General features: G+C 33.2%; 1 protein-coding gene across 1 annotated transcript in view; it reads right to left on the bottom strand.

Annotated features, from left to right (window-relative positions):
- Positions 1-12,733, bottom strand: part of LRRK2 (leucine rich repeat kinase 2) — a 139,153-nt gene that overhangs the window by 74,194 nt on the left and 52,226 nt on the right. The window contains exons 20-23 of the mRNA XM_072798341.1: positions 9,774-9,962; positions 2,476-2,594; positions 1,977-2,046; positions 1,263-1,480 (exon numbers count right to left, since the gene is read on the bottom strand). Of these exons, the coding sequence (XP_072654442.1) occupies positions 1,263-1,480; positions 1,977-2,046; positions 2,476-2,594; positions 9,774-9,962 (596 nt within the window). The remainder of the gene's footprint in view (positions 1-1,262; positions 1,481-1,976; positions 2,047-2,475; positions 2,595-9,773; positions 9,963-12,733) is intronic.

Below are 12,733 nucleotides of genomic sequence, written 5' to 3' on the forward strand. Positions count from 1 at the left end.
ATGCTTTCCCTCTCTCTCAAATAAATAAAATCTTTTACAAAATAAAAAAATAAACTGAGACCCTCGTGATTTAGAGGATTTAGTCAGGCAAAGAGAAGGAGGAGAGAGAGAACACATTTTAGACACTGGCGTTACAAGATCACCTTTCTCTCTGTCTCCAAATACATAAACTTTAAGGGAAAAAATTAAATATACTTAAAAACAGACAATACTGCTTTAAAGTCTCAAAATTATTGTAAATTTTATAGGTGGGAAAAGGAAAAATGCATTTGCAATAAAACTAGTTTTTTTTTAAAAAAAAATACTGGTTTTTATAAGGCGTGGTCATCAAACTTTGCAGCTCAAAGAATTTGGTTTAATAATTTAGATATTTGTGTTAAAATTATTTTGTCAGTAAATCTTCTTTGACTTCTGATCCATACTACATAAAAATGATGAACAAAGTCAATATTCAGAGGACAACTCTATCAGTAGATCATTTTATAATTTTTTGAAAATAGGAACTTTGGAGACACCTGAGTGGCTCAGCAGTTGAGTATCTGCCTTCGGCTCAGGGCATGATCCCAGTCTGAGGATCAAGTCCCACATCAGGTTCCCTCCAAGAATCCTGCTTCTCCCTCTATGTCTCTTCCTCTCTCTCTCTCTCTCTCTCTCTCTCTCTCTGTGTGTGTGTGTGTGTGTGTGTGTGTGCCTCTCATGAATAAATAAATAAAATATTTAAAAAAGAAAATAGGAACTTTGAGCAAAAAAAGAAATCAACTTTTAAGTTGCATATAATTTTAAAACTCAGTAAGTGCCTTCTGGATAGTTTACTTGAGCCTCTTTATTTTCCAGATGAGGAAATGAAGGCTTAAAGTAGCCAGAGAAAAACATATTGTTAAACAGTTGGTGGATGAGCCAGAGCCAGTGCCACCAAACCAGGTCTATTTCTAGTCTACCTCTTTAAACAGTGTAAGTTGTCTTACTAGAATCAAATAACTGAAAGCACGATTAACATACAGCCTTGATACATCCTACCATGTATCATGTATCATTAGGACAGAACCTAGATTCCTTTTTACCAGATCTCCATCCTCAAAGATGTTCCTGAACACCATGCAAACTAAGATAACCACTGTGAAAACCACAAGAAAGGGAAAATTACTGTCCAATGATGCAGACAGAAATAGATCCTTCTTTTTAAAGATTTAATCATTCCAGTTAGATAAAAATGCAAAAACTCTTCAAATATCCTGAGAGTTAAAAGTATAAATTAAATTTACTTCACACAGTTGTTGTGGAAAGCTTGTAAGTGCATTCTGGTGAAGCTCCAGCCTTTCAAGATGCTCCAAATGACCACTTATACAGCATTTCTGGCTTAGGGCATCAATATCTCTTAGTTCATTTGCTGAAAGGTCCAATGATGTAATATATTCTCTCTCAGAAGGCAAGGAAGAAATGCTGTCTGAATGTCTCATATGGGATTGAAGTTTTGATGACCCTTTTGTCAAAAACAAACAATGGAAATATAAGCAAGTAATCTAAGTTCACTTGGTAAATATTTATTGATCACCTACTACTGTCAGGCTCCCTTCAAAGCACTAGATTCAGTAGAAAACCAAACTACAGAGCTTATAGTCCAGTGGCAGAGATGGACAATAAATAAGAAATATTTAATCAAGTGGTATAAGTAGTATTAAAAAACAATAGATCTGGAGAAGGGGATGAAGAGTGGCATTGATGACAGTTATTATTTACATTTTAGAAAAGTAGTAGAAAGAATAAAAAGAGTCAGTCCATAGCATCATAAAAGGTAAAATTTTAAATCTATAACTGTATTTCATTTTTCTATAGTATGTGATATCATTAGGCACATACAACTTGAAGATTATGTAAGATAAAATTGACACTTAGAAAATTTGAACAGAGGAAATTTAATAAACTACTGTATTCTGCTCAAAATACCTATTTATTTATAATTACTTTCAAATACTCACAGAGTGAGTCATCTGAAGACAATATTTTTCTTTTTCGCCTCAAGAAATCTTCATGATCGAAAATGGGTCCCTATTTAAAAAATAGACAAGTATAATAAAATCACTATCATTTTTTGGAGCAAAGAGAATATTTTCTATTCCTTAAGAACCACTGTAAGAAAAAAAAAAAAAAAAGAACCATTGTAAGAGTTCTAGTGAAAGTACTCAGGGCACCAAGCCACACTATAAGATAGAGACCTAGCCTGGGCTCCATACATGAAACTCTGAAAAGAAAAAAAAAAGATAAAAATCATTTTTAAGCATACTTAACACAAACACGGTCCATATGGGTTCAAAAAATATATATTTAGAATGGTTTATAATATATACACATATTCTATATATAAAATTTTCATATACTAGGCAATTTCTGCAGCAGTAGCTCCTACCTTTGGCATGATTTCAGTTTTCAAGAGACTATCAGTAACAAAACACAGAACATAATCACAATTTAACTTACCAATGAATTGGAATGCCTTTGCAAATTTGGTGAGCAACGCTGCAAGGCACGATCATGGTAAAATTCTCCTACACTAATTGAATTGGATTTTCTTTTCACAAGAAATGAACCTTCACTTCCTATTTTTAAACAATAAAATAAAGGCAAGTAAGAAATGTTGACTCAGTCATAAGATGTCAGTATCATAAGACAATCATAAAAGGTTAAACATATATTCATTGATGGAAATTGCTCAATTCCCACTGTAACATTTTTAAAATAGAAATAATAAACTATGTTGGCTTTTCATTTTCAAAATTCAGCTACAGTTTTCTTCATAACTATTTATTGAATGGCTGACCTGAACTAGACACTGAATAAATGCTGAATAAAGATAAGCAGGAAAAGCAATCCATGCCTCATACAAGCTCATAGTACAGTAGGAAAAACCCAAGTAAAAAGAGTTATGTGTTATAATAAATACATGTGTGTACAGGAAGCAAAGAAAGTTTATACACAAATCTGGGGTGCCTGGGTGGCTCAGTCAGTTAAGCATCTGCCTTTAGCTCAGGTCATGATCCCAAGGGTCCTGGGATCGAACCCCACATCTGGCTTCCAGCTCAGCAGTGAGTCTGCTTCTCCCTCTCCTTCTACCCCTCCCCCCATTCATGTCTGTGCATGCATGCGTGTTCTCTCTCTCTCTCAAATAAATAAATAAAATCTTTTTTAAAAGTTTATACACAAATCTGATCAATGTCATCCTTTTCTGTTTCTTTGAATTGCTCTTAAAAAATGTTTAAATCTTATTTAAATATTGGAATCACACTAAATTATTTCACATTCAGCAATTTTGAGAATATCTCTATTTAAATTTCATATTATGGGCAGCCCAAGTGGCCCAGCGGTTTAGTGCCGCCTTCAGCCCAGGGTGTGATCCTGGAGACCCAGGATTGAGTCCCATGTCAGGCTCCCTGCATGGAGCCTGTCTCTCCCTCTGCCAGCATCTCTGACACTCTCTCTCTCTCTCTCTCTCTCTGTGTCTCTCATGAATAAATAAATAAAAATCTTTTTTAAATTAATTAATTAATTAATTTCATATTATGTGGTTCCATTTATGGAATGATATTAAAGGAAACAATGAGTTTAGTTGGCAATATTCTGTTGAGAGAAAAGAGAAAGGAACTACTTTTAAAATTATGGATTTTCAAGGAAATACGGATCAATAAATAAATTATACTATTAAGGATAAAAAATTTGGAGACATTATTACAAAATTATGTGATTATAAATTCTACCGCTCCATATCTTACAAGCATAAAGAATTCATTTTAAGAGTCAAAACAAATTATAAAATCTACCTATCCAAACATCAACTTTATAATATTCTACATAATTCTTTTTTTTTTTAATTTTTATTTATTTATGATAGTCATACAGAGAGAGAGAGAGAGAGAGGCAGAGACACAGGCAGAGGGAGAAGCAGGCTCCATGCACCGGGAGCCCGATGTGGGATTCGATCCCGGGTCTCCAGGATCGCGCCCTGGGCCAAAGGCAGGCGCTAAACCGCTGCGCCACCCAGGGATCCCTATTCTACATAATTCTTAAAATTGATACAAACACTTCCCATTTGGTTACTGTTAAAATTTAATTTATCCTATAATTTTAATTATTTTATGCTTAAGCATCTTAAAATATATTTCAGTTTAATTACATTTTTATATCATAACTATTACATTTTCATAATTATTCTACTTTATGTTTATGAAAGTTCTATTAGTATATTATTTAGAGAAGCAACAAAGGCATTTTATAATTTTTTATGTCAGCATTTCTAATGTTTTTCTTTATTTAAAAATAGTTAAAGGTGTGCCTGGGTGTTACAGTTAGTTGAGTGTCTGACTCTTGGTTTTGACTCTGGTCCTGATCTCAGAGTCCTGAGATTGAGCCCCATGTCAGGCTCTGCACTAAATATAGAGCCTGCTTAAGATTCTCTCTCTCTCTCTCCCCCTCTCTCTCTTTCTCTCTCTGTCTCTCAAATAAATAAATAAATTAAAAAAAAATTTGAAGAGAATTCTTCTTTCAGACACAATGGAATAACAAACACCAAACTGAGCCTCTCCCCACAAACAACTAGAAATTTGGATGAAATCTTTTAAACAACTGGTTTTAAACACTGGGCAACAAACAGTTTAGGATGGTGAAATCACTGAAAGAAGAGAAACAAATTATTTATGCTTTATGATCACGCTGGCTTCTGGCTTGAAGACAACTTAAGGGCCATAGGCAGAGGCAGGAGGAATTTAAACAAATATCGAGGGCTTTCCTCAAACAAAGAGATGGAGATCAGAGGGCTTTCCTCAAACAAAGAGATGGAGATCAACATTCGTGAAGACTTATTTAGCTGGGAGTTCTGGGGTAGAGTCACGAAAAAAGAGCTCCAGTAATTTGCATAGGGGTTTCCAACAGATTTGCACTGTGAGAAATGTAAAAAGAAGTTCTTCAAAAGGAAAGAAATAATACTACAATGATCAATATAAAGGAGTTAAGTCACCAAAAAAATTACCATCCTTAATGTTTGTCCATCTAGTAACAGAGCTCCACAATACACAAAGCATAAAAGGATAGAAGTGAAAGGAGAACTAACAAATCCATGACTAGAATTTCAACATTTCTCTGTCAAAAATAATATGTGAAGAGAAAAATTAGTGAAGATATAAAAGACCTAAAAAATCGTACCAAACTGACTTAATTGACCCAACAACAGCTGAATATATATTCTTTTAAGTTACACATAGAACATTCACCAAAATGGATCATACAGCAATCCACAAAGCAAGTCTCAATAAATTTAAAGACTAGAAATCATTAGAGTAGGTTATCTGAGCACAAGAAAGCTATATTTGAAATCCACAAGAAAAAGTTATTTGGAAAAATATCCAAATAATTGAAAACAAACAACACTTCCAACCCATGAGTCCAAAAAAAAAAAAAATCACAAAGGAAATCAGAAAATTTTCAAAACTGAATGTAAATAGAACATATAAAAACTGTGGGATAAAGCTAAAGTGGTGACCAACACTTTATTGGTCTTGAATGTTTATATTATAAAATTTAAAAAAGGTCTAAAAATTAGTGCTCTAAACTTCTACATTAAGAATCTATAAAAAGAAGAGCCAAATAAAATCAAAATAAGTAAAAAAAGGAAATAAAGATTAAAGCAAAAATCAATAAAAAAGAGAACGGACAAATGACAGTGAAAAATCAATGAAACCAAAACCTGATTCTTTGAAAAGATCAATAAACTTAATAAACTTGAGCTAAAGAAGAAACAAAAGGAAAAACACAAATTACCAATGTCAAGAATTAAAGTATTTTTAGGTCAAGCAGAAATTGTGTTCCGTTGATGGGAGGCTGTATGATTGTAAAAATGTACTGTACTGCAACAGTCTTAATCTGGGAGCCCCTGTTTTATTCATATATGTATCTCTGAAGTTGTGCAAAGTGTCAGAGTATATTATCTGTGGGCTGTACTTTCTAGGCAGGTCTTAAATCTTGTGTTTTTTGGAAAATTTCATTTAATTTTTTGGAGCTCGTTGTGAAAGGATCAAGAAATACAGTATAGCCTTTCTCTATCCATTTAAAATCTGTCCATTTCCTGTTAGTGGAACCATTAACTTGTCACCAAGCAGGCCTCTATTTAAGACAAAATATATGGCCAGCCTGGGTGGCTCAGTGGTTTAGCGCCACCTTTAGCCCAGGGCCTGATCCTGGAGACCTGGGATTGAGTCCCACGTGGGGCTCCTTGCATGGAGCCTGCTTCTCCCTCTGCCTATGTCTCTCCCTCTTTCTCTGCATCTCTCATGAATAAATAAATAAAATCTTTAAGACAAAATATAAAACTACTTGAACTATATGTGCTTAATCCTGGTAAAAGATAAAGCTTCTCATGCTAGTTTTTATTCACCAGCTATAAAACACAGACCTTTATTGACAGCAGGCAAAGAATTTCAGGATTCATATTACAGATAGACAGTAAAGTCATGTAATGTGAAAAGCAGTGTTTGAATATGAAAGAGCTCTCAAGTTGTTTGTGAAGCTAACCTAATTTAAAAATGTACAAATGTTCTTTAAAAAAGGAATTAAAGATCAGGTATCTCTGCAGATCTTATAAAGGTTGACAGGATAGTAAGAGAATTATTATGAATAACATTAAACAAATTTGTCAACTTATGTGAAAAGGAAAAATTCCTTTAAAGTTGCAAATTACAAAAACTGACGCAAGAAGTAATAGAAAATCAAAATAACCATGGAGCTATTAAAATTATTAAATCTATGACTAAAAATAGCCCCCCAAGTAAATTTCCAAACCTACATGGCTTTACTGGTAAAGTCTATCAAATACTTAGAATAATAACAGCTCTCTTACACAGATGTTTTCAGAAAGTAGTGGAGTTGGGAACACTTCCCAACTCATTTAAAGAGACAAGCATTATTCTCAGAATTACAAGGAAACATGAACCTACAGACAATATCCCCATAGATGCAAAATGCTTAACAAAATTTAACAAAATCAAATCCAAAACATATAAAAGGAATTATACACCATAGCCAAGAGAGATTTACCTCACAAATGTAAGTTTGGTTTAACATTAGAAAGTCCATCAATGAAAAAAAAAAAAAGTCCATCAATGTAATTAACATATTAACATAATAAAAGGGGAAAATATGCCCATTTCAACAGATGCAGAAAAGCATTTCTCAATACCCATTAGTAATAAAAAGGCTCAGTAAACAATTACTAGAAAGGAATTTTCTCAATTCGATCAAAGGTAACTATGAAAATAAACTATAGGTAATATCACTTAATGATGAGAGACTGAGTGCTTTCCCTCTAAGTTTGGAAAACAGGGAACAATTCTTACTCTTACCACTTCTATTCAACATAGTACTAGAAGTTCTAGCCAGTGCAATAAGATAAGGAAAAAAGAAAGACATGCAGATTAGAAAGAAAGAAGTAAATCTGTCTTTACCAGCAATTGGCCTTATTGTGAACAATAAGGAAACTTCTTCAGAATCAACAAGAAGCTACTAGAACCATAAGTTTAGCAAGTCCACAAAATTCAACATTAATATACAAAGAAATCAAGTGTATTTCTCTATACCCTCAGTCAACTACTGGAAATTGGAATTCAATACAATATTATTTACAATAGTAGCAAAAAAACATACAATACAAAAAATTGGTGAGAGAACTTTGAATGATAAATAAATGGAAATATATACTACATCTATATGTCAGTAGATTCATACTATTAAGATATCAATTCCCCCAGATTTATTTATAGATTTAATCTACAGACATTATTTATATGTTCATTCTATACTATATAATATTAATAATATATAATTAATATAGTAATTCCAATTAAATGTATGTATTTAATTCTATAAAAACCCCAGCATTAAATTAATTTGTTGCCTCAAATGTATATGGAAATGCAAAAAAAATTGAAAAAAAAAAAGAAGAATGGTGAGAGCAGTTTTGGAAACAAACACAACACCAGGGGACTTACACTATCTGATTTCAAGACCTACTATTAAGCTAAAGTCATCAAGGCAGTATGACATCAGCATCAAGAGGAAGATATAAATTAACTGCACAGAATAAAGAATGCAGATATAAAAAAAAAAGAATGCAGATATAGAAATATATGTATATGGTCAATTAAATTGGACAACATGACATTAGTTCAATGAACAAATATAGTATTTTTCAACAAATGATGTTAAAAAGAAACTGGATATCCATATGGGAAAAAAAATAACATCAATCCTTCACTGACACTATACATAAAAATTACTTAAAATGGATTATAGATCTAAATGTAAAAGCTAAGGTGTTAACACTTCTCCAAGGAAACAGGGGAAAAATACTCACAAATCTGGGATAGAAAAATATTTCTTAAATGGAATAGAAAAAATACAAACCATAAAGAAAAAAACTCAAAAAACTGCACTTTATCTACATTTGAAATCTTTGCTCTTTAAAAATTAACATTAATAAAATAAAAAGACAAACTATGATGGGGAGAAAATATTTGTAATTCATATATCCATCAGAGGACTTCTACCTAAACTATATAAAACACTTTGACAATATAAAGAACACTTATTATACAATGATAAAACAACAATTAATAATTAGCAAAAGATTTGAACACTTTACAAAGAAAATATGTGAATGTCCAATAAAAACATGAAAATATTCTCAATATCTGTAGTCATCAGGGAATGAAAATTAAGCCCAAATAAGCTAGGACTATACCTTCCCTAGAACAGCTAAAATTAAAAACAACATCAAGATTATAGTATGACAAGGATGTACAGCAACCACTTTGGAAAACAGATGTAAAAGAAAACATACTATATCATCCTATTCATATAAAACTTAAAAATATACTAGTTTAATTTATAGTGGCATAAAGTGGATCAGTGGTTACCAACAACCAAGAATTGGAGGAATTTGTGAATAGACATAAAGGAGGTTTTTTAGATAATAGAAATGTTGTATAATTTAATAGTGGTGATGACTATATGGATGTATACATTTTTCAAAACTCATGAAAATACATACTTGAAATGGGTATATTTTATTTTATATTAATTATATCTAAATAAATTTGATTTTAAAAAAATACTTAGGCCAGTTTTCAATCATACTATACTAATAAAAAAGCACCTCACCCCATTTTTACCAAACCGTATTGTGTTAAATATGTCAGTCCTAATTATTGTCATTTTATATATTTCCATGTCAATTTTTAAAAATTATTTCAAGAGTTATTTAAATCTTAATATTATTTTAATCATTCTAAAGGTAAAAATTTTTTTTGTTAAGCATTTCCTATATGAGAAGCGCTCTCCTAGACACTTTACATACATTTTTTCTAATTCTTATAAATAATCCTGGAAGGTTGGCAACACTATCTTTAGTAAGGGTGAGGGGCTTAAGCCGAAAAAGGATCTTGTCAATGATGAAACATGGAATCCAATTCTAGTGAGTCAGTGTTTTCACTATATTAGTTACCATTCACTGACTATGGTCAGTATCATAACACTTAGGAAATGCAGAGATATATTTTCTTAACAGTCATCGCCTTAACTGGAGTTAGTGAGCATTAACTATTTCCTATAATAAAAACATTTTTCCTCAAATTTTGCAAATACATTAAATTAGGGTTTTATCTTAGTTTCTATTGGTCAGTGCCAGAGTGTAAATGTTTTAAAACATAAAGCAAATATTTCTTTATAATAAATACCTTCACTATCCAGGTCATCACTTTGACCAAACACACTGTCCACGTAAGAGTCTGGAATGAAGGTCCATTCATCCAATTTATCAAGTACTTCTTCAGGAAAATTTCCATTGCTGCCTGAGGCTGCCCCTCCTTCCACAGTACTTTTCATCTGATATCTGAGCACCATTCTTGCTAGGGTGGATCCTATATCTACAATAAAAAGATATACCAGCAACTTAGAAATCAAGAAACATAAACATAGATCATACTAAAGTCCCTTATGTATCCTCATACTTCTAGAGAATTTTTTAGGCTTATTTCTCTTTAAAAAAATCAATTTATTTATTTCAGAGAGAGCACGAGGAGGGAGGGGCAAACAGAAAGAATCTCAAGCAGACTTCCCACTGAGCATGGAGCCTGACATAGAGCTTGATCCCAAGACCCTGAGATTATAACCTGAGCTGAAATCCAGTCAGATTCTTAATTATGCCACCAAGTGCCCCTATCTTATTTCTAAAGTCACTTTATAATCATGATATTTCATAAGAAGCAGGCAGTGAGTTTAATATTTTTAGAAATCATAAAAATTTACTCAAAACTTTGGAATGGGCGACAAAACTGAATATTTATGAAATTAACTTGACCCAATAAAGAACCTGGGCTTTGAAACCAAACCCATCTTTGCTCAAATAACTATGCAAGTTACAAAGACCCCCTGAGTGCCAGTATCTTCACTTGGGAAGTGAAGACAACAACGTAGGGTTATGAATAAAGATTAAAGGAAATGATGAATATAAAATATGTAGCACAATGCTTAGAGTATAGAATATGCTCAATAAATGATACTCTTGTTCATAACCTATTTGCTAAGTGATTCATTCGACTGGGAAATTTGGTGAAATTTGAAAGTTAATATCCTTCTATTCTATTATATTTTACCTTATCTTCTATTATGAAGAAATAAGTTCACAGAGTCCTCATTATGCTACATATAGTCCGGAAAATTTCTTCAAAAACATGCGTATGTGACTCAGTCAAGCAGTACCTGAATATTTTTTAAAGCTATGAATCCAAAATGTTCTTTACTCAGAAGAACTGCCAATATAATTATGGCCATGCTCTCCAATCAATCAAATGACATTACTGTATTTTTTCTAATACAGTAGATTTAGCAAAGGTAAAAAAATGTCATGCAGAACAAAGAGAATCCAGTGAATGGTAAATCTCCCTTCATCCTTCTGCAGGGAGCCTACAATCTCTTTCTATCAGAACTTAGAGATTCAAGGGCACCTGGGTGGCTCAGTTGGTTAAGCATCTGCCTTCGGCTCAAGTCATGATCCCAGAGTGCTGGGATCGAGCCCCACATCAGGCTCCCTGCTCATTGGGGAGCCTGCTTCTCCATCTCCCTCTGCCTGCTGCTCCCTCTGCTTGTGCGTGTGCGCTCTCTCTCTCTCTCTCTGTCAAATAAATAAATAAAATTTTTAAAAAAATAACTCAGAGATTCAAGTAAGCAGGCTGTTGGCAGGAGACTGCTTGAAGTAATGGAATGTGGGATCTAATCATGATTCATTAGTTTCTAAAGTCCACAGAGGCAACCAGGGCATGAATTTCTGGAGCTTTATTTCTGGCATAGTCATTTCATACTCAAACATTTATGACTACCATATCTCAACTGTGCTCTCACCAACATCAGTATACTAAAAACGCTGTTCTTTGCTTTATTTATTTTCTTTACTTAATAATGCACTGTACATCTGAACATTTGGATTTGCTCAATGTTTTCTTCCCTCAATGATTGCAAAGCATTCTACAGCATGAATGCACCATGATTGATTCAAATAGTTCCTTTTGAAGAATACTTAGGATTTTTTCCCACAATTTCTTATTACAAACAATATTTTAATGTACATCCTTGCACGTGACTTTTGTGTACAGTAAGAATGCCTGTATCATAGATTTCTATCAATAGATAACTGGGCAAAAAAGTATGGATGTGGATTTAAAATATTAATGCCAGATTGTCCTCAAAAGAGGATAATTTAAGTTCATATGAATAATGTGTGAAATGCCTGTTTCCACATACGCTCATCAACATAATTTATTATCAAATTTTTATTGTTGCCAATCTTATAAATATTTAATTAGCATCTACTATGTGCAAAGTACTAGCATAAATGCTATAGTTACAACAGACAAAACTGACATTGACTTTGTGATGCATATAATCTATCAAAAGGTAGATTATAAAAAGAAAAAAGGCAGTTATATAATGTGATAAGTGCTGGTGCAGGTAAGAAATAAGATGCTACAGAGCATGTAGGAAGATCTTCCACCCAGACTTCACATGAGCAGGAATGTTTTCTTATAAAAAGTTAGATGGTGTTGAAGCAAAAAGAATGAAGAGACAGACAAGTAAGAATCTATGACACATTTAAGAAACTCGGGAAATTCTGATGGAATCTTTTAGAGCCCACCAGAATGTTGGAGACCTGGAATTTGAGGAGGCACCAATAGGCATGGATAGATACTTTCCTCCAGCAGCATTCAGCTACCCTGGTGAAGAAGAGGAAAAAAGCATCCTGCTGGAATGAACAAGAATAGGATTTTGCCAGGTAAATGCACCAGAAAAATGACAGTAAAGCAAACATGTTATTAACAAGACAGTCCTAAAGGTGAAGAGTCATGGAGTATGATCACTGTGGAAAAGGAAGTGGGAATGAGGATAAGTTATCAAAGGGAAAGCAGGCATCTCAAGTTTTAAAAACACATAATATGAGTGAATGACATCTGAAATGACAGAAATATAAATGGAGGATGATGCTAATTTGTCATCAGTATACTTAAGATATACTAATTTGAGGGCAGCCCAGATGGATCAGCGGTTTAGCGCCACCTTCAGCCCAGGCCTGATCCTGGAGACCCAGGATCTAGTCCCATGTCAGGCTCCCTGCATGGAGCCTGCTTCTCCCTCTGCCTGTGTC

The sequence above is a fragment of the Canis lupus genome, chromosome 25 (assembly GCF_048164855.1).
Source record: "Canis lupus baileyi chromosome 25, mCanLup2.hap1, whole genome shotgun sequence".
Lineage (NCBI taxonomy): Eukaryota > Metazoa > Chordata > Mammalia > Carnivora > Canidae > Canis > Canis lupus.